Source organism: Phycodurus eques, chromosome 4 (genome assembly GCF_024500275.1).
Source record: "Phycodurus eques isolate BA_2022a chromosome 4, UOR_Pequ_1.1, whole genome shotgun sequence".
Lineage (NCBI taxonomy): Eukaryota > Metazoa > Chordata > Actinopteri > Syngnathiformes > Syngnathidae > Phycodurus > Phycodurus eques.
Window position 1 is genome coordinate 25978404 of NC_084528.1, and position 23690 is coordinate 26002093.

General features: G+C 40.8%; 1 protein-coding gene across 7 annotated transcripts in view; it reads left to right on the forward strand.

Moving 5' to 3' along the window:
• pear1 (platelet endothelial aggregation receptor 1) overlaps positions 1-23690 on the forward strand; it is a 51987-nt gene that overhangs the window by 8627 nt on the left and 19670 nt on the right. For 5 of the 7 annotated variants that reach the window (XM_061674841.1, XM_061674840.1, XM_061674838.1 and 2 more), the window contains exons 2-5: positions 14760-14870; positions 16800-16901; positions 18962-19062; positions 20834-20926. In XM_061674841.1, coding sequence (XP_061530825.1) covers positions 14764-14870; positions 16800-16901; positions 18962-19062; positions 20834-20926 — 403 coding nt within the window. In that variant the 5' untranslated portion in view covers positions 14760-14763. Of the gene's footprint in view, positions 1-5540; positions 5636-13467; positions 13513-14759; positions 14871-16799; positions 16902-18961; positions 19063-20833; positions 20927-23690 lie in introns of those variants that run through there. The other 2 variants (XM_061674839.1, XM_061674842.1) reach the window with 2 other exon arrangements.

Sequence of the window (23690 nt, forward strand, 5' to 3'; positions counted from 1 at the left end):
TAAAGACTTACTCGTCTTCAGTGTTTACGACAATGTGTATGCTAGGTTTGATGATGACTCCAAATCATCTTTGATGTTCACAAAAACACTGACGGTTAATTGAAGACTAAACTGTTGGTAGTTGTGAATGTGAACTGGTATAGAAAATGCATGCAAATGATTTCTCAGCGGTCAGTTGGGAAGGTCCAGTAATTTTCCAAGCAGAAATCCAGTGGAAAATGTCGTTCATCAAGATCGCATAAAGTGAAGCCAAGAAAATGAACATTGTTGGCTTTGTTGCTGAATATTTACAAAAAACACCACGGCTAGTTTATCATCTTCGTGAGACGTCAGCAGAGGTCGTGTGTGTTTTCTTAAGCTCTACTCAACATTTCAAAGGCTCTTGACCCCCTCGGCCTCGCTTGTGTTTGTGTCAGTGGGAGTGTGGCTATGAATATAAATGAACAACTTGCTGTCGTGTTGCTTTTGCGTCGCCAGCCGTTGTGTTTCCCACAGCTTCTATGACTTCCAAAATAGAGCATCGGTATTGCATTTGACCGTCAGTGTCAAATTCCGTGGAAAATAAGGAAATAATTCCAATTTCTCCCCCAAAAATCAAAGCTCAGGCACGTGTGTACAATCACAATGATCGTTTTGTTGGCCAAGGAATACTAGCGTAAAGTCTCAATGATAGTTTATTTTGAAAATGTAATGCGAGACACATGTAGAGTTTCCTGGCAGGCCGGCCGACACGCGGCCAAATAATAAAAACCAGGAAGAGACAACGTATGTCTGAATCAACAAGTCATCTGTGATTCATGGCGAACCAACGGCGCAAAGAGCATTCACGCGCATCAATCAAGCATCACTGGTATTAGAAAAGTCATTAGAAATGGACGGAGGGTTTTAACGAGATGCATCAATGCCGGGACATATTTATACTGAGCGTCATGTTCCTTAAGATCTTATCTTGCATCTTAAAACTCTTTTTTTAATGGTCCCTGTACGTATGAAAATACAGCAGATGTGTTGAGCAGGTATTAAATTGTCTTTGATGTTTGCAAAAACACATATAGGTTGAGGTTTTGTTGACTGTCTACTGACTGTCTTATGTTAAGGCCTTATGAAAACATTAGGTGCACCGAAGACTTGAAATTGTCCTTGATGTTTTATGAAATACACGTACATTAGGTGAATTGAAAACTAAATCGTCTTTGATATTAACAAAAATATGTCCATTAGGTTCGTTGAGTCTAAATTCATTAGTATTCAGTGTTTCATTGAATGCTAATTGTCTATGATGTTTACAAAAACGTACATTATAGTAATTGAAAACTGAAGTGTTTTTGATGTTTACAAAAATATGTACATTAGGTTTCTTGAAAGACTAAACTGTCTTCAGTGTTTACGAAAATGTGTCTGGTAGGTTCATTGAAGACAACATTGTCTTTGATGTTTGCGAAACACGTGCGTTTGCTTTGTTGAGTCTAAATTTATTCATTTCAGTGTCTACGAAAACACGTTAGATTTGTAAAAGACTGAATTGTCTTTGATGCTTACAAAAATATGCACGTCAGGTTTGTTGAGTGTCTGAATTGATAAAGAAAACACACACGTACGTTAGGTTCTCTGAAAACAAAATGCTCTTTGATCTTTACCAAAAACGTATTAGGGTTGTTCACTTCTAAATTGTGTATGATTTTTAGGAAAAAAACAGTCCGAACGTTAGGTTCATTAAAGACTAAAAAATTGTATTTGATATTTTCAAAAGACATACAATACATTTGGTTAATTGAAAACAACATTTTCATTGGTGTTTCCAAAAAACACTTAAGTGTGTTAGGTTAATTGAGTTCTGAATTGTCTTTGATTTTACAAAACACATATGTTGGGTTAATTGAAGACTCTAAATTATGTACTTAAAGTTCCTAGAAGACTCCAAATCGTCCTTGATAGGTGCAAAAACAAGTATTTTATGTTGGGTTAATTGAAGACTCCTAATTGTCCTTGATGTTTACAAAAATGTGACATGAAGGATGAACATTCTGTGTGGCATTATTTACCCAGACGGCAGGAAGCATGCCGGCTTTTACACGACGGGATAACAATGAACAACAAGGTCATAAATCCCAGCAGGAAACGGACACTGAGAATGTCCTACGAGCCTCAGGAAGCATCTTAAAGATGGCCGTTGTCTTTACGGATGATCCTCTTCGTCTCAACCCGAGGTCACAAAATTCATGGAGGTTCTGAGTCGACCAGCCAATAAATTCTCCACAGGCTCTGTATGAAGATTTTGTTGTTGTTTAAGTTTTCTATCATGTTAAAAATTCGTGCGGACTGGAGTTTTTTTTTTTTTTTTTTTTTTTTTTTTTTTTTTTTTTTGGGCTCACCACTGTTGTTGGTAATGCAGACGTTTTGACCGTGGTCTCAACCTCGGTCAGCTTAAAGCTAGCTAACGATAGACAAGGACTCTAAAGAGTTTTTCACACAGAGATCCCGCAAAAAAAAAAAGCCTCATCAGAGCGTTACACTAAGCCCACGATGACGGAAAGCTGCCGAGATTGTAGCCCTTTTCGCACAGCTCTTTTGTGTGTGTAAAAGATGTACCGTAGAAGAAAAAGTACAACTAATAAGCTTTATTTTTCATCTGTTGAATTCTACCCTGGTGGGGAAGCGACCCAATCTGTTAAACTGAGCGAGTCGCCACGGCACGCGACGCTGGTGACGATTCTTTACGGACCGAGTCTGGTTTGACGTCGCGTATGTCGAGGGTTTTTCGCTGGTGTCGGTAATGTGGGTGTTTATACAGCTAAGCTGTGTTTTCTGGTTTTGGGTTTCCTTCTGTCAAAGTGTCTCTTCGTAGATTATGATCCACAGAGAATTACGCCACGTATAATTACAACCCAGTATGGTCGTGTCCTCTTTTAAAGTCCTCCATTTTGGGGTTTCTGCCATTTCGCTGGATTTATAAATGCTGGCGTGGGGTAGTCCAGTTCAAATCGTTGTGAATGGAGTCCGTGTATTCCCCAGCCTTTCCGTTTGTTAGTTTGTCTCTCTGACCAGCGGAGCCACAAGTCATGCCGCCTGCGGTTTGGGTCGGCCCACGTGCAGGCGCAGGCGCAGGCGCTTCGCACCGTTATTGCCCCCAACTGGCAAGAAGCCGGGAGTTTAACGGCCGGCCACATGTGACGGCACACATCTGCAAAATGGAAAGATTGTACAGCCGCGCGAGGGTTAGTTAACTGCTTTGCCATTTTCTGGTTTAATTTCCTTTTCGAGAGAGATTAATTGATGTCGCGTGGGCTCGTCAGCATAATCACGACAAGGAAATGACACTTTTTTTTATTTTGCGTTAAAGGATATAACTGTATCGTTTAGTAATTAAAACAGTTTGCAAAAAAGTGCTTGTTGTTGAGTCTCGGTATTAAGTTACAAAAGTCAAAGAGGAAATTGTCCAACAAAGATTGTGGCATCCAAGATTTGGCTTAGAATCTTCTTTTCCTGTCTTAATGCCGACTTTGAAAATTAAAAGAGGGATTTTCAATTACATGTTTCAAAATAACTGCATACATCTCAGCTTTAAGTATTTCACAGGTGAACAAACTTTTTGGGTTCATCAAACACTCCAAATTATATTGACGTTCACCAAAACACGTAGGTTGGATTCATTGAATTTGTGGCGTGTGTCGTCGTCAGCATAATTAAGGTGAGGAATTTATGTTTGTTGCATTAGAGCACAGGTGTCAAACTGGTGGCCCGGGGGCCAGATCTGGCCCGCCACATCATTTTATGTGGGTCGCGAAAGCAAATCAAAATTGCTCATTGTGTTCTGGTGTAATAACATTGAGATATTTGCAAGCATTTTTTGGTTACCAATCCCCCTTTGAAAAGAAATGTAAGAGTTGAAAAATATGTTCTTATCGGCTTCTGATTTCAAAACTCGTTATTCATCAATGTGTTGCGTATACTGTATGCAATTCTATATTTTTTATATAATTTTATTATTTGATATGGGTTCACAGTCGTAGCATCCGGGGGAAGTCATAACTACGATGTAAAGATGAGTTTGACACCCCTGCATTAGAGGATCAAATCGTATAATTACATAATTCAAATAGTTTGCGCAAAAAGTGCTCGTTATTGAATCTCGGTATTAAGTTATAAAGATTTTTGAGAAATTTGTCTGAGTGCAACAACTGAAAGATTGTGGCATACAAGGTTTTGGTTGAGAACTTCACTTTGCCATCTTAAAATGTACTTTTAATGATTAAAATAGGAATATTCATTTTAATTAAAAACAAAACAAACAACTTGACATCTTAGATTTAAAGATTTAGGGGGTAACCAGTGGCCCTGGATCTCACTCGATACGCTCCGGCTGCGGAATATAAAGCTCACTGAATAAGCAGCAGAAAAAGCTTCATACGTGCTTTTGTTGATGCTCCGCTGGTCAGAGAGACAAACTAACTTTTTTCCCAGTGCAGCCCTCAGGATGGATTTCGACTGACCTGGTGTAAACGTAAAAGTTCTATTTTCATCAGTGGTGGTAGTAGCAGGGCCTGCGCTCTGTGGTTTTTCCAAGACCGGATCCTGTTTTGAGAAACTTTGCCATGGGTAGTGTAAATTGTACTACCCATTGGAGCAGTGATTTTTACACCAGCTATGTCTGTGTGGCTCCGCCCACCGTAGCAAATCACGAAACTATAGGTTGCTGAATATCTCTATCGACAAAAATAAATCACCCCAGATCGGTCTAGCCATACCGGAGTAAGCTAGCAACCAATGTTAGCAAACTTAACCTTCAAAATTGGTAGCGGTACGATGATATGTACATTTTGAAACCCTTTGCAAGCTTACTCTGAGGAGTTGCGCTGCAGTGCCAAGACAATTCTTCGTACGTTCTTCACAGTAACTTTGTGTAATTCCGGCAGACAGCCTCAACCGGAAGGTCACACGGCCAATGTACACCGATGAACTATAATGAACTACTACTAACTAATTATCCCTTTCATCTTATAATAGATATACAGACATTTACAAATATTTTCATTTTACCATTTAATTTTTGCTCCATTCTTTTTTCCATCTTCTTGGTGAGCAGTAGGGCGCCCTCTGTTGGCCATAAACATCACTGGTATTAGGTTAACTGAAGACTCGGTTATCTTTAAAGTTGTCTACGTTAAGTTCATTAAAGACTATCATTGTTAATGTTTACAAAAACATGTAGGTTACCTCGCTGCTGTACTGGGAATCAAAAACAAAAACACACCCACTTTTCAAATAGTTCATCTGCCGCATTTATTGACTTCCTGTGTGCTTTTCGTGATGTTTTAGTCTTTCTTTCACGCTCGCTGCACTCTGCTGAACTCTTCTTTTTGTTGACGTCCTCACACGGGCCACAACATAAGAGTTACCATGACAACGTTATCGTTCCGACGCTGTTATCCACAAGCTCTGTTCTCTATCACGGTGGCGGGAAAGAGGAGGCACTGACCTCATACTTGTAAAAATCAGTTTGGGGAAGGGCGGGAAAAATCTTATAAGGACCAATCGGGAGATGAGAAGAAACCTCTGTGAGTTTGTAAGCGTAGATGTTGGACAGATGAGACGTATCGCTTACATGAATTTCTGGTCTGAAAATGAAGCCTTGAAGGTAGGTGACCACATGTTAGCATTACTAGCCAAACATTTGTAAATGATGTCATCTCATTAAAAAAAACAACAACTTTAAAACAATTTTTAAAAGTCTAGAATGAAACCCATTTTACCCAAAATGTGATCATTCAATCCAGGAAATAAGGGATTAAAAATGCTGTTTTCATGGGTTTAAATTGGCCAAAGGTGGCCAAGATGGAGCCAAAAGGTAATTTGATGTTAACAATATGTTATTGATACAGTATATTTAAAGCGTTGATGTTGGAAATGACAAAATACTCACCCTTGGGAAACCTTCAATGCATTTTCATGAACTAAAATGGTTTAAAAAAGGAACGGAGGTGGACACAAATGGCCAGCATAGAGTCCAGAAGGGATTTTCAAGGAAGGTCACACAAAGTTTATTGTAGTTGACCCGTTGCCGTGAAATGAATTTCACTCTCCTCCAAAAGTATTGGAACGCACTTACATTTGCTTATTCGTCACTGATTGACAACTCTCTGGTTTTTATGTTGGTTACACCTCTGCGTCTTCAAGAACAATCACAACTCCATGTGGTCTTTTGTGCTCATTAAACCTCCAAGTTGGCAATTTCTTAGGGATTTTGTTATCTTGGTTGATAAAAAAATAACTCAGTCGCACTTAACTGTGAAAACCTGACAATGAATGAAGTAGATGAGCCAGGAAGTGGGAAGTCACACGCCGTTTCCTGTTTTTCCCGAAGTATTCCAGTCAGCCCGAATAGTTGACCCGATTTCATTCGTTGTTTTTATTGTTCCGTTAAAACTCAGCTAATTCAAAAGCTTCAGGCCCGACTAACAGGGTGCATTGGGCATCTGACCATGTACTTAACATTCTGGCTGTTGAAACTCCAAAACTCCTGCAGCAAAGGAAAGCTAGTTGCTTGGCAGTGTTTATCGGTGCCCTGAGACTAATTCCCTTGTCCGAAGACTGAGAATTTTGCAGTACTCAATTACGGAGATAAAGCAATAAAACAGTTTTTGACCAGTTCATTTTTCCTGATTTGTTGGGGCCTGGCTAACACTTGAGTCTTGTAACAGCGTTAGCACCTTCATTCGCATTAGCTGCTATCCGGCACAATTGCGACATGCAGTTAGATCGCTATCTAGCTATGTCTACACCCCAAAAATGCATCTTTCCTTTCAATTATATTTGTACTACTACTACTACTATGTATTTTCTACTGTATATTTTTTCATCCTTTTTGATTTATTTTTTTGTGTGGCATCACTTGTGCGTTCTTCCGGATCTGGTGGGGCAGCGACCCATGCCGTAAGTTCGGAGTTGTCACTGCTGTAGAAACTTGTGCCTTAGGTGCCATCTTTCTGTCTCTGGATCATCTTTTGTCCCAGAAAGCACATCCAGTACCGTCCAGCTTTTTTCCGCTTACCATCATTTTCCAGCGCGGGGGTTCGGCTCCAGCGGCGCGTGGCCTTTTCGGGCTCTTTACCGTAAACACGCCTTGATCTGTGGGTGTGTTTATTCCGCACTCACATTTCAGGGTGCGGCGCGATGATTGTTTCTCCACCCTGAGGGTGTTGCTAAGGGTCTCAGAAGCCCCCTCACCCAACATGTGCCAGTCCCACTGCGGTCTCAACGGGGCCCTTGGATCCAGATGAGAAGGATTATGGCTTTTCAGTAACTCTGCCTTTTAATGGGTGGGAGGGGTGGGGGTGGTGGGCTGCGGTGGTGGATGTGTCACATGGAAGGTGCTCCGCTCCAGGGAGTTGTTATTCCAACAGCAACATTGAGTCACAATAGGGAACGTTGTGCGGATTTTTAGGTATTTTCTCATGCATATTTTATCATTGATTAGTCACTTTGAGGCTTATGCATTTCGGCAGAAAACATATGGACATGCTTACTGCTGCTGTAGAATGTTATGCTCATACAGTAATCCCTGCATTGTCACAGTTCGCTATTCACGAATTTGCCTATTTGCGAATTTTTTTGTCAAACCCGTCCCGACCTGTTCGCAGTTTTTTGTTCTTTCTGAAACACCTAAATAGAAAAGTATGCCGAAATTAGTGTCAAGGACATATGTTGAAGTGGTACATCTTGACTGAGAGAAAAGAGACATGTCGGGGAAGTGCTCAGTTTAGCCTGGGTTGTAAGTGGGAGTTTTGTGTGCATGTACACTAGCACTTCAACCAATCAATCAGAACTTTATTTATAAATACTATACAGAGTAAACCAAACAAGAGGAAGACAATGGAAAAAATGCTATACGTATATACAGTGTGCGCACAGGCACACATACACACATGCACACACGCTATCGCATTTGTATGTAAACACATGCTTACATAAAAAATTTTTAGAGCGAAAACGAAAATAAAATCAGGTGAAAAGTTAACAATAGTAAAAGGACAAGAACATGAGTTTAAGTTCAATGATTATGCTAGAACAGTTAAAAATAAATGGGAAAAAATGTTTAAATAAAAGGATAGACTCAACTAAAACCTAAAAGTTTATTTAAACGCTGTAAGGCTAAAAGATATGTCTTAAGTTTACTTTTAAAAGTGCAGATATGCACTCGCGGGGCATTTGTTTCTAAATTAAGTCATTTAAAAGCCATTCAATTTTAAGGATAATTTTGGGGATCACTGGTTTAGTGGTATATTTACCGTTTAAACTATTAATACAGTCAATTGTAACCATTTTTAGGGGCGGCGTCAATTACGTTTTATTTTCCGCTATTGCTGGCAGGGCTCGGTCCCTATCCGCTGCAAATAAAGACCATCTGATGCTACTTTGGAAACCGGAAAATTTGCAGGTCAACTGCAACACCTCCATCCGGCAATCCAATATTCTGTCTTGAAGGGAATTATTGTCAATCAGATGGTATTAGTGGTGCTTTGTGATATGATTGACTTATGTGACAGTATGACATAAAAACTTTGATTGACTGCGTCTTGCACCTGCAACACAGTTCATCCCCTGTGTTGTCGGCACGGTTGCCATGGGAACAAAACTGTGTAGACCATAAGATCAAATGCATTTTTATGCTGTAGATTCTACAAGTGCATGAACATGAAACAGCTTTCAATAGGAAGAAAACAATATTTTACTTTCTTGTCAGAGTAGCTTGACGTCAATGTGAAAATAATATTTTGGGCCTCGAGACTCAGTCACCTAACTTTTCTTTTTGCCCAATTCCATACATCCTCATGCTTTCACCGACTCCATCGATCCATTTTCTGAGCCGCTTCTCCTCACTAGGGTCGCGGGCGTGCTGGAGCCTATCCCAGCTGTCATCGGGCAGGTGGCGGGGTACACCCTGAACTGGTTGCCAGCCAATCGGAGAGCACATACAAACAAACAAACAACCATTTGCACTCACATTCACACTTACGGGCAATTTAGAGTTTTCAATTAACGTGCATGTTTTTGGGATGTGGGAGGAAACCGGAGTGCCCGGAGGAAACCCACGCAGGCACGGGGAGAACATGCAAACTCCACACAGGCGGGGCCGGGGATTGAACCCCGCTCGTCAGAACTGTGAGGCTGACGCTCTAACCAGTCGGCCACCGTGCCGCCGCTTTCACCGACTCCTCCAATGAAATTCGGACAAATGAGCCCTAATCAGAATCTGGTGTTCTAGAAACATGGGCTGTGATGAATTGCCATGGATGGCTCTGCTCTTGGATGTGGGCAGAGCCTTTGATGATTCATCACGAAATTGAAATAAATCAGCTCCAAATGGTAAGAACTAATTTCGTAATGGTATACTTGCACATTTTCATCGAACAAGAATTGAAAAAATCTCAAAGTCCAATGCCCTAAAATGAACAATAAGGTCCCCGTTTGGTTAGAAGCAGTGATTTTTTTTTTAAATTTATATTTATTTTCCATCCATCCATTTTCTGAGCCGCTTCTCCTCACTAGGGTCGCGGGCGTGCTGGAGCCTATTCCAGCTGTCATCGGGCAGGAGGCGGGGTACACCCTGAACTGGTTGCCAGCCAATCGCAGGGCACATAGGAACAAACAACTCTAACCAGTCGTCCACCGTGCCGCTATATTTATTTTATTTTTTTCAATATTTGCCTGATTCCAAAGATCGTACTTTAACTGACTCTTCCTCGGAAATTCATACAAATGAGCCCAATTCAGGATCAGGAGTACTAGATAGGTGAGCCAAGAAAAATTCTGAGGATTTTAGGACGTGAGCAAAGCCTTTAATGATGGGCCATGCAATGCGAAATGGAAATAAGGACCCGAATTTGTTGCGGAAAGGTATACTTGCACATATTCGTTGATCTACACGTAATTTGTGAGGATTGACTATCAAGTCAGTACGCACCAAGTTGTCTGAAGGACCCATGCCCTGAAATTAACAGGAAGTCATAGTTGCAGCCACTGCTTTTTAATTATTTCTATTTTTGTTTCCATCTCGTTTCTGGAGCGATGTCACTTTTCGTTTGCAGCTGCATCACATTTAAAAACAGGAGAATTAAAAGCGTCAGCGCTGCTCCAAACAAAAGACTCTTTTCACGACTGCGTGACCGATTACTTTTAACTTGACGGCTACACATTAATTCGCTGACTTGATTTACTGGTCGGGTTTGCTGTGTGGGTTGCAGCCAACACGTCCATTAGAGCAAATAATTCAAGTGAAATTCTCATTCGACTGCTCGCTTCCTTTGACTGCAGTAAACATTTGTTGCTCTCAACAAGAATGGAACGCATAGCTGTCAGTGCTGATGGAAGCGAACATTGCAGCTACAAGTGTCTTTAGAGACTAACATAAAACCAGCACGTTTATATTTGGCCTTTGTTGTTGCTCCACTCCCCCGTTTACATCTGCAAAGAGCATTGCCTTGCTTGCAAACGGTTCTTACGATGTGTGTGTGTATTTGGTGAATTGGCAAAAATACGCTCGGATATAAAAAAATAAAATAAAATTCTCTTCTGTGAACTCATCTGAGGTGTTTGTAATGACTGTGTCGTGTTTTGTCAAAGCTTGAAATAGCAACCGTGGCCCGTGGAAGGGCATGTAGTGAATGTGTCTGATGTTCATTATACATCATTATGAAGATCAACTCCATATTTACATCCTTCTGCGGTTTGTGTCACATTAAGTGTGTCCATATTTTAAACAGGGGTAGTAAGCATAATTAATGGAGCTAAATGGATATTTAAGGGGACTTAATGGTGAGCCCTGAGGGACGCCGTTGGGCCATATCCTGCATTCTGATTCAGAGCAGCCAAACGTAAAATGTTGTTATCATACTGCCATGAGCATAATATTGGCCAGCGCTATATTTGATCGATGTAAATAAGCCGGGAATTGACATCACAATGTCTTTTTGAAGGAAAGAACTTCTGGACGATTCTAAATACTTCTGACTTAAATTAAATCTGTCTTAATTTAATTTAAAAGCATTCTGTTTTTTTCCCTCCAAAAACATTTAGTATTGAATTTATTATTTATTAGGTTCCAGTTCCAGTTTCTGGTTTTTGGAAATAGACTTTAAATGTTTGCCAGGCTGTCATTTTAGAATATGTGACCACTTTTACACTGGCTACCGCCCCGGGTAGAAATTGACATGCAAATTTCCCACGTATTATCAGAGGTGGAATACTAGCAGTGTGTGAACACCCTGAGGCTCACTCTTGCCACCCCTTTGTGTTAAAAGCTGTTGTTGCTGTTGCACTGTTTCCACACATCTAATTATCTGAATGCGTGAGGCCACTACAGCTATTTAAATGTGTATCAATGGCGTGACAGAAGTGGAACATCGTGAGTGAGTAAAGAGAGTGTGAAACACCCAAGACTCACTATCTACTGTGGTGAAAGCAACTATCACGCTTACATCTGAATGCATGAAGTGGCATCAACTGCGTGAACACGTATCGTAGGCCGAAAAGAGTGTGACGGTTAACACCCGAGACGCACTGCTCACGGCCCTTTTGTGCTGAAGGCAATTGCAAACTGCAAAACAGTTTTGTGAACTCCGTCAGCAAGTTTTATACGAATGAACGTCGACGGTAGAGTTGGCGTTCTCCACCGTCGCACCGCTGATGTGCGGTGTGAAAAGCGCTTGTGTTAGAGCTTGTTAGCCGCTAGCCTGAAAAATGATTGGAAAAACGGTCGCCGCTCATCGCCAGCCAAAAGAAAAAGATTATTTTCCAAGAAAAAACAAGGTCGGCTGCTCCAAGAGCTTGCTTTCTTCCACATGATGACAACACCACCTGGACCTCAGCTTGTCTACCTGCAACCACCACAACCCCCCGAAATCCTCCAAAACAACACGTCGTTCAAGCTGTCTTTGTCAGCATTCAAGAATCTCCTGTGCGGTTTGGAGCCTTTCTATAATGAAGCGCAATTAGGAAGAGAAGCTAATGAAAAATATGAACCCACCGAGTTGATGACTCCCCCCTAATAGGAGCCATATGCCTCCCCTCATAAAAGTCTCTTTTTGTTGTCGCAGAGTGAATTAGCTCCTCGGCAAGCGCGGGATTCTGCAAGCCGCAGTACCGTGAATCTCTAGCGCGTAAATTAAAGAGTTAAACGAGGCGCTGAGTGGTCACCGAATTATTTGCGGTTCACAACCATATCAAATAGACAACATTGTATTATGCTCTTTCAAGACATATTAACTAAACAATGGTGGCAAATCACAACAAGAGAGGCTGCAAGTACACAATGGTGAGTGCCAAATGAGATGAGATGAGATGAGATGAGATGAGATGAGATGAGATGTGATGAGATGAGATGAGATGAGATGTGATGAGATGAGATGAGATGTGTGAACAAGAATACAGCGACCCCCCGTTTATGTCATGGTTCACCGTTCGCTTCCCCACAGGCATGGGCCAGTTACCGGTTTCAAGGTATACCGCAGTTTTAAAAAAGTCACTGTTTAAAAAATGCTAACATTTTCCATCAGCAGCAAGAGCTGTTTTTTCTTTATGGAAAGTATTATGGAAAGTAAAAGAAAAAAAAAGTTGCCCCCAATAGCTGTTTGGCTGATTGACACGAAACTGGGTGGACATTTCAATCGGAACAGAACACATTAAAAAGTCATAAGGACCCATGCACAAGCTTGAACAGGAAGTCTGCCATTTTGGTTTAAAGCAGCCATTTCATACTTCCAACACCCTTTGGAAAGTTAGAAAAAAATCAGCCCTTGACACCAGTTTGAAAGTCGGAATGGTTGACATGTCTATTATAATAGGGCGCATGAAGAATTCTGACGGATTGACCCATGCCTGAAAGTCTGAACTGGAAGTCGGGCATTTTGGTTTGAAGCAGCTATTTCGTATTCAAAATGTTCTGCCTCTGTAGAGATACTAAAAAAACTAAGTCCGACACTGGTTATACTGATTGACTGATTGTCTATCATAACAGAACACATGAAAAAGTCTCAAGGGCCCATGCTCACCTTGAAACAGGAAGTCTGCCATTTTGGTTTGAAGCTGACATTTGGGGTGGCTTTGACAAAATGGCCGAGGCTAAATTGAGACTGAATAGAAACCACTTTAATGTATTGTTGTTATCATTTGGACGTGATGTCACAGTCCTGACATATCACCAATCTGGGCCCGCAGATATGTTGTCAACACATCGTCGCTCAGAGGTGACGTTACATTCCCACACTGTTTTTACCAGAAGTCATACTGCTCCACTTGAGTTCATTTTCTGTGGTGAGAAAGAAAAAAGGTGGGGTGGGGGTGGTGGAAAAAAAGTCTCCCTCTCGCTCCCTGAGAGCCTAACAGGGTCCCTGTGCCGCTTTGACTCTCTCGGGTTGACGGCGCATGATGAGATCCAGATGCTGCTGGAGCGAGTACGGGGACAACGAGAGCGCAGAGAGCGAGGAGAGCGAGGAGATGAGCTTCTGATGGATTGAGGTCAGGATCAAGTTGGGAGTCGCATTTCCTTACCTCGCCTCCCTCTTCCTCTTGGACTCGTCTTCATCTGCTGCGTCAGATCATTTTGCATGGCGGATTTGGTGGCCAATCGTTCACAAAAAAAACATTGGGTGAATCAGACAGGTTGCGTTAACTCATTGTAAAGTTGATAATATATATATATATATATATATATATATATATATCAAATGTGTTTTACTGACCTAATGTTTTTTTATTCTTTATTTTTATTTTTTATTTGCAAACACCCATACTGTATATAAACCCTCCTGATATGTTATTTGACAAATTTGAAGTAAAAAAAAAGAGAGAATAAAGAAAACTTGAGAAAAAAGTATTTAAAGAAATGTAGCCCAATTTTGTTATTTTCTTGTATTATCCATCCATCCATTTTCCGAGCCGCTTCTCCTCACTAGGGTCGCGGGCGTGCTGGAGCCTATCCCAGCTATCGTCGGGCAGGAGGCGGGGTACACCCTGAACTGGTTGCCAGCCAATCGCAGGGCACATAGGAACAAACAACCATTTGCACTCACAGTCATGCCTACGGGCAATTTAGAGTCTCCAATTCATGCATGTTTTTGGGATGTGGGAGGAAACCGGAGTGCCCGGAGAAAACCCACGCAGGCACGGGGAGAACATGCAACCTCCACACAGGCGGGGACGGGGATTGAACCCGGTCCTCAGAACTGTGAGGCTGACGCTCTAACCAGTCGTCCACCGTGCCGCCTTGTTGTATTATATTATTTAAAAAATTGTTTGTAGTTTGCAAACACCCATACATGATACAGTATCATAACACTCCTGTTATGTTGGGGGTCAAATACAGTGGACCCCTGCATATTTGCGGATTTATTTAAAAAAAAAATATATATTTTTTCATTTCTTTTATCTTTTAGGGAGGAACCAACCCAGAAAATGCAAATTTACACTTTATCCCCACTTATCCAAGATTTTTTGGGTTAATAAGATTTATTTTTTTTTCAATGAAATTATGATTAGGGGTCCATTATCCGCAGATTTTTGCTATTATAACAGGGATGATCAAAATGGGATGAAACTTCTGTTGGTCTCCTTCTTGTTCTTTCCTTCATTTTATTTATTCGTTTATTTATTTATTTGCAGGTCCAACTGACCAAGTTTAAAGTCATGAAAAATCTAGAACAAAAATACTTTGTACATGCATTTTTGAACTGGGTAATGTTTGCTTTTCTCCCTGACACGTGCAGGACCATGCGGCCCACGCACTATGTGGACGTCCTTCTTCTTCTCTGCTTCCTGCTCAGCCTGGCCTACTCTCTCAACCCGCGAGACCCCAATGTGTGCAGCCTGTGGGAGAGGTGAGGCCCGCACGGCTAAAACAAACCAATGCACCACTGCCGCTACTGCTGCTGTCATAACATAAATTATTGAACATACTTTCTCATACGCTGTGTGACATGACGGAGAGGATGGAGGAGCACAGGTCAGCACTTGTTGGAATGTTATCTCACTTTCTCAGACATTTAAGCTCCTTGTTTGGTGAATTCCAAGCCTAGAGATACAAGATACAAGATACAGTACAGTGAACCCCTTTTTATCGCTGGTGATATGTTTTGCAATATGGATAGACCATATTAAAAAATAAATATATATATTTTAGTAATTTGTCTCTCCCAGTTGAAGTTTACTCAAAAACTAATATGTAAAACAAAAGCAAATGAATCATTACATATTTAAACACCAATATGTTCAACCAAAGCATTTCATCTCATTAGCGTAATGCTAACAGATAATACAACAATTTGCATAGAAGTTACAGTAATTCTAAAGCTTCGAAGAAGTGCTACTTAACACAGACATGGAGCAGCGACACATAAACGGAGCACACAAAAATACTCACAGGCAAATATTATTCTCTTGAATTTATGCTTTGGATATATTATTGTTCTTTAAAAAGGTAATTATGGTTAAACGTGTGTGTTATTTAAAGCAGATAAATACAGTGTATGGATAAGGCTATACGGTCATCTGCATAGCTGTTATAATTACTCAAAAACTTATGTCAATAAAAACAGTCTGCTTCTCTGCTCCAAGCTAACCAACTCACTTGTATTATCTGTAAAATTATGCTATGCTGTCGTTAGCTTGTTAACCGAAAATACTAACGTGAGACATAGTTACTATACTTGGCTCTGGATCAAGTCATTTGAATCCATCCAAAAATCAACAAATGCAACTTTTGTCTGCTCCAAGCTAAACAATGTACTTGTATTACCTGTAAAATATATATATATATATATATATATATATATGTTGTTGTTATCTTAAAATGCTAATTTTATGCTGCTAATCTAAGGCCTAGTTACAATGCAGGGCTCTGGATAAAGCTGTTTAGCCGCATACATACAGTCGTGCTAAAAAATATTGGCAAATCAACAATCTCATTTTGTAAAATAATTCTATTCCGTTATTAGCTAGTTCACCAAAAATGCAACATTATGTTAACGTCCGGCCTCTTTTAGAAACGTGGCTCTGGATAAAGCTATGCCATCTTCCCTGCATTATTGTGGCTCCCACCGAAGCCCCGCAGCAATATGATTGGCTGCTGCATTTAAGCAGGCTACACAGACGAAGTGAGATGACCATTCAAAATATGTATCATATTGTACAAAATAAAAACGATCGCTTTGGTTAGGGTTAGTGTGTTTCATAATAACGCTGCCACACTGAAGTCACTGTCCTCCCGCCCTGTATGCAGCACCCAATACTATTGGAGCAGGGCGGATACGGCATCCAACCAAATTTCAGGGGGGCGTGGCCTGCCTAGAACTCAAGTGGGATTCATAATAACGCTTCTCCCCGCCCCCCCCTCCATTGTCATTTAAAGCCATGAAAAAATCAACAGCCTCTTTGTCTGCATCAAGTGAATCAATGTACTTCTGTAAAATAAAGCTGTAACTGTTTCAAAAATTCATAGTGTGTTTTTGACATACTTGGCAAATAAAGATGATGCTGATTCTGAGCTTAAAATGCTAACGTCATGCTACTAATGTGAGGCGTAGTTACGATCTGTGGTGCTAGCTAGGTTTGTACACATTGCATTTTGCTTTTGAAAGCTTGTAATAACCAAATGACTTTTGCTCATACTACGTTAGCTTCGCATCTTGATTTCTTTTGAATAATTTTCCTTGTTTCACTTTGATATGGTGGATGCCAACTTGACTTCATTTTAGCCAAAGGAGATTTTTTTTGTGTGTGTGTGTGTGTATTTTCTTGCTTCGGTTCAGCTTCACCACTTCCGTCAAGGAGTCCTACTCCCACCCGTACGACCACGTGACTGAGGAGCCCTGCTCGGACCCCCGGACCATCTACAGATGCCCCCGACACAGGTAACAACGACATCTATCGATGGTGTTTTTCATTGTTTGTTGGTATTACGCTAAACGGACTAACATAAGACTTCACAATTAGCACTACTGATTGTGAAGGTTCTGGGCAGATTAGATTGAAATGGCAACACAGGTTTGCCGAAATTTCGGCTATTTGCGGGCTGCCATAAATCTTTTTGCGGCCCGCTGCATAGTCTAAAATAAACATTTCACACGGGCCGTGTTGTTTGCCTGCATTGTACGACAGTACTTACTTTCTACACTGGGCAAAAAGGCAGGAGAATAGAATAAATTCGTTCTCATCTCCCACTTCCTTGTTTTCAACCAGTCAGACATCATTCGGTATTATATACAACCCCAATCCCAATGAAGTTGGGACCTTGTGTTAAAGATAAATAAAAACTACAAACTCTAAGAGGGACTAAAAAAGTGGAAAAGTGTTCTGTGGTCCGACGAGTCCACATTTCAAATTCCATCCACCCATCCATTTTCTGAGCAGCTTCTCCTCACTAGGGTCGCGGGCGTGCTGGAGCCTATCCCAGCTATCATCGTGCAGGAGGCGGGGTACACCCTGAACTGGTTGCCAGCCAATCACAGGGGACATATAAACAAACAACCATTCACACTCACATTCACATCTACGGGAAAACGGTGGACGCTTTTAACCAGTCGACCACCGTGAAGCCACATTTCAAATTGTTTTTGGAAATTGTGGAGGTCGTGTCCTCCGGGCCAAAGAGGAAAAGAACCATCCGGACTGTTATGGACGCGAAGTTCAAAAGCCAGGATCTATGATGGTATGGGGCTGTGTTAGTGCCAATTGCAATGGTAAATTTACACATCTGTGAAGGCACCAGTAATGCTGAACGGTACATACAAGTTTTGGAGAAACATATGCTGCCATCCAAGCAACGTCTTTTTCACGGACGCCCCGGTTTATTTCAGCAAGACAATGCCAAACCACATTCTGCACGTGTTACAAAAGCGTGGCTTCATAGTAAAAGAGTGCGGGTAGTAGACTGGCCTGCCTGCAGTCCAGGCCTGTCTCCCATTGAAAATGTGTGGCCCATTATGAAGTGTAAAATACGACAACGGAGACCCCGGACTGTTGAACAGCTGAAGCTGTACATAAAGCAAGAATGGGAAAGAATTCCACCTACAAAGCTTCAACAATTGGCGTCCTCAGTTCCCAAACATTTATTGAATGTTAAAAGAAAAGGTGATGTAACACAGTGGTAAACATGACAGCTTTTTCCCAGCTTTTTTGGAACCTGTTGCAGCCATAAAATTCGAAGTTAATAATTATTTGCTAAAAACAATAAAGTTTATCAGTTTGAACATTAAATATATTGTCTTTGTAGTGTATTCAATTAAAGATGGTTGAACATGATTTGCAAATCATTGTATTCTGTTTTTATTTATGTTTAACACAACGTCCCAACTTCATTGGAATTGGGGTTGTACACCAACGTCGGCGTAGTACAGAATGCTCCTATTTTGGTTCAAAATGTGGATATGGGAGTCTGCTACTGCTCAGTGCAGGAGTGGACCTATTCTAGTGGGATACAGGGCCACTGGCCACCCCAAAAAATCCTAAAAAAGAATCAGTGCCTTTTTGCTTTATTACCAAGCTGCTTTGTTTAAATATACAGTATATTGAAGCTAGAGTTTTGCATAGCTTTACCTACACTGATGGGGGTGTTTAGTGTCTTCAATAAATTAAAGCTGTCAAAGTGGTCCTTGCTTCCTTCAATTTTTAGTATGTGGCCCATGGATTGAAAACTTTGGACACCCCTGAAATCTGACTGGATCAAAACTCTAATGTCAACATACGCGTACTGGAAGCAGTACAGCACCAAATGAAAAGAATAGACCTGTTGAGTATTAATTAAATTAAACTTGTTATGTTCATGTTAACAAATATTACAATTTTGGTTGTAAATGTAGGTCAGTGCTTCTGTTAGTGTTCACGTCAGCAGAGGCTTTAGTGGTAACAACGACATCATCATTAGCCGAAATGACGATTTCCTGACCCTGCTCTGTTGTTGCGCTTAATCCAGGATCACCTACAAGACGGCCTATAGGCAGGCCGTGAAGACAGACTACCGCAAACGCTACCAGTGCTGCCCGGGCTACTACGAGAGCCGCGACAAATGTGTTCGTAAGTCAAAATAAAGTTTTGTTATTACGTTGCATCAGAAGGGAATAGAGTCATCCTTTGCCGTATCGCAGTGTTACTTTATCGTGGATTTTTAAATCGCGCATATCTAATTTAAATTGCATTTTTTTCGCTACATCACGGGATTTTGCAGTGATCATTTTTGCACATGGAATATTACTGCAGACTCATATAGCAATAAGTACGAGCCAGGAGGAAAGAGTGCATAAAAGACTGAATGTCTAAAGTTTGCGATCATTTCACACTTAAAAAAAGAACATAAAGTCCAATGGGTTTACTGCTAGCAGGACTGGCTTACACAACTGCACGGCTACGTCTACTTTGACTCGCATAGCACTCAAAAGGCCTGGCCCCAGCTTCTAAAGTGCGATATTACGGTGTACAATGTGAGGATGGCAACCCCAAGTGGACAAAAACATTAACTCCTTACATGCATATTTTGTATTGGTATTATGCATAAAGCTTTAAACTACATAAATAATAAAATAACTATATGGTCACTACTTCACGGATTTTCGTCTATCTCGGGGGTTCCGGAACGTAATCTCATCAATAAACGACGACTGTACGACAATTCACTATGCCATCACAACAATAATTTACGTTCTTTCACCAGTGAAAACACAACCCATGCTTCTGGGCTAGTAGTAGATGCTTGCCTCGTCGCAACCCCCCAAGCTTTGTCCTCGTCACGGTAACAAAAGCCGTTCACTGCATTCGCCCAACAGGTAGAGGGGAGCAGGGTGAGGATGATGAATAATAAAATAGTCTCCTTTAAATGTCTTTGAATGAATACCTACGATTTTCGGTGTCAACTGGAGCCTGTCTAAATAGTGGTAGACAAAACTGTTATTGGAGATTTCTAAACTGATGTTTTTAAAGAAACCCCATTTGACACATGAAGCCCAGTAATGTTTTCTTCAGGACCGTCAACACGGAGCATTTTCTCCTAAATTGAAGGTTTGGGTTATGTGTGGCTTGTCACTGTTTGTACTGGCTGAAGCCGTGTCGCTCTCCACTTGCGAAAAGCCCCAATAATGTTGCCATCAGGAAATTTCACTTCATATTTCAGTTGACTTAAAGGATTTCTCCATATTTTCCACCATTTGACCTGACTGAAGAAACTTTGTGTGACGCTATGGAAGAAAATTGGTGGGTTCACACCTTTATCCAAAAAAAAATTTAATTGCCTAACTTCTTCCTTAGTTTTTACCTCATTCTTGTACTTTTTTTTGTAATTCTGCCGGCACACACACACAAAAAAGCACTTCCTTGGTGGACGTGTTAATAACTTTGATAGAAATTCCTTTCCTAGGAACTCAATAGCAAAGTGATTTTTCTTTTTTTTCTTTTTTTTTTAAACAAAGGATATTTTAGTTTCTTTTTATGAGTTTCTATTTGTAGCTTTTCATGTAATTATAGTACAGATTGCCTCATGATGACTGAATCCCGTGGTAACTTTTATATATAAAGTGAAACCATGCACACTCAAACACAGGAAAATAAAATTGTACCTTTAAATCACTGGAACCCTCTCATACAGTGTGTCAAATAGCATGACTTGTATAATTGAAACATCTCTGGTCATGACTTCTAAAGGTGCTCTCTTTCCAAACAAGGGCTCTCATTCTTTTATCATCCAATGAACATATCATTATGCATAACGACATGTTGTGTTCATTTGAATGACATGTTGTGATACATTTCCCCCTAAATTGTCATTATTTGCCCCATCTGTGTTTCATCTCCCCAGCTCGCTGCACCAAAGAGTGCGTCCACGGCCGCTGCCTGGCTCCGGACCGCTGTCAGTGCGAGGGAGGTTGGCGAGGCGATGACTGCTCCAGTGGTACGGAAACTTAAAATAAACAAATAAATAAATAAATACAATCTATTCCCATTAATCCCAGCTACTAATGTGCCACGTGCAAACATTCAACATCAATAAACAAACCAGATGCAACAAGGAACGACGTCCCTGCGTCAGTCAAAGTAGCTTGGGGCCATTAAAAACACCAGGCTTTTCTCCAATGGAAACAGCATAGTGAAGTCATGAATTTCAGCCCAGAAAGAGGCTTTAGTGGTCCTCTTAAACACTCCTCATTAATATTAATAAATATAAATATGACTTATCAATATTGATAACAGACTCTAATGTTTTGTTCAAAATAGGGGACCTAACAGTGATCCCTGGGTGACGCTGTTCAGGAATAGTCTGCTAATAACAACCCTTCAAGTAATGTATGGTAAATGTATGTATTATTGTTTTGTGTTATTTTGAAACTACAAAATAAGTCAACTAGTGATGTTGCCAGAAGCAATTTCTGAATAATCGCATTAGCTAAATAGCGTGGTTTCAGAAATTCCCTAACAAATAACCCAAACTTTTGGACGGAATGTATTACAAGAACATAATATTTAAATTTAAATTTAATTTATTATAAATGTTTCACCTCTGCGATTGGCTGGTGACCAGTTCAGGGTGTACCCCACCTCTCACCCAGAGTCAGATGGGACATGCTCCAGCACGCCCGTGAACCTAGTGAGGATAAGTGGTACGGAAAATGGATGGATGGATGTTTTCAACTTTTCACGTTACTTTTACAGCAGAGTAACAAGTCTATCGTAATTCAGTAATATCTTCATGTAACGTGTTCTGAGTCATTCATCATCATATTATCACAAATACAATTTAATCTGTAAAACGCCAAATTTATCACCGTTATCCTAATGTCCGGGTTTCTAGTAGTGATCCCTGAGGGACGCTGCTCGGCAAGCCTCTATGTAAATTGTGATTTTGTGAGCTCCACGCAGTCTATCTTGTTATTGTGACTTTCAAAAACAAGTCGTAGAAGGCTTATGTTTTTTCTACACTCATGCATGAATGAGATACACAAATTTTTTTTTCTGGAGGTCACCAATTCACAACCAAGTTGTTTTTCTTTAATCAAGAGTGAAATCAGAGCTGCATCTCATTGGCTAGCGTGGCTTTTTTCCATAGCCTGCTTCACATGGGTCAAAAGTACGCTACCTTATTATTGTTTTTCCCTGTGCAGCAGAGAGAGGGAATTAGCTTTAACGGGTAGCAGTTGCTGTCTTGACAGCAATGAAACGGAAAAAATTAGCCCACAATTTTCTCTTTTTCACATCTCGCCTTATACTCCATCTGTACCCGTTCCCCTTCACTTTTTAAACCTATTTTTGTTTCCTTCTGTTTTTGGGAACAGTCTGCATGTGAAGTTATCTAAGCGTGTGAAATTGGAGGAGAGGGCTTTTTGAGGTTTACAAGTAAGCTAAATAGCATGAAGAGGGGGATGGAAATGATGGGGGATGGCGGTTTAAAATACTGTATAGAGATTTAAAATACAGTATAGAGATCCTGCCTCATGTATAAAATGATATGATCTAATGTTCGGAAGCGACTTATGGTTTTGCACCGAGTGGCTATCTCTCCAAATCACATTCACACACACGAGTAGCAATTAAAATCTCATCAGGAACAACTTTGAAAAGATAGCGTAGCGCAGCAGCTGGTTTTGAAGCAGCTTCCAAAACGCACTCCTGTGGTTTGGATGTTTGAGCTTGAGCGATATTACAGGAAAATGTGTATCAGGGTAGCAACGTCGCGGTGGAAAAATGATGAATCTTGCGTGAAATATTAATACCGGGATTTTTTATTTAATTGTTTTTTTCATTTTGGGGTTTGAAAAAATAAAAAAATAAAAATCTGTCGAGCTTTCAGAGCTTCTGACGCCATCAAAACCAGAATAAAAATGACTCTTCACCATAAATAGTTTGCAGATGGATAGATTGATAAATACATAAATGCAAGCTCCTGTAAAACCTCTCATTTCATTTTATGGAGGATATCATTGGTTATCTTCTTAGTCATTCACTGCTGATGTCTGAGCACAGGTCCTAATACTGATCCCTGTGGGACAACGTTAGCAAATATAGTCTGCTCTACCATCCATTGTCATGTAAAACCTCTAAAAGTTTTAGTCTGGCTTAATGGAGGAAATAATTTAATATGTTATTGTCCATCCAGAGGCGTCACGGTGGATGACCGGTTGGCACATCTGCCTCGCGGTTCTGGGAACCGGGGTTCGGATCCCGGTCCCGCCTTTGTGGAGTTTGCATGTTCTCCCCGTGCCTGCGTGGGTTTTCTCTGGGTGCTCCAATTTCCTCCCACATCCCAAAAACATGCATGGTGGCTTGATTGAGGACTCTAAATTGCCCTTAGGTGTGAATCTCTGTGCGAATGGTTTTTTGTTTATATGTGCCCTGCGATTGGCTGGCAACCACTTCAGAGTGTACCCCACCTCTCGCCCGAAGATTGCTGTGATAGGCACCAGCACGCCCGCGACCATAGTGAGGATAAGCGGAACGGAAGATGAATTAATGAATGAATGTCTGACCAGATTGCTGATATCCTAGTAAGGCTGCTAATACTGATCCCTTTGGGACAACATTAGCAACAACAGGCTGTTCTACCATCCACTCTCCTGTAAAACCTCTTCACGTTTTAGTGAGGTTTTTTGGAGGATATAATTTGTTTTCTTGTCTGTCCATTGTGCTGCAGTCCAAGTAAAGGTCCTAATACTGATCCCTGT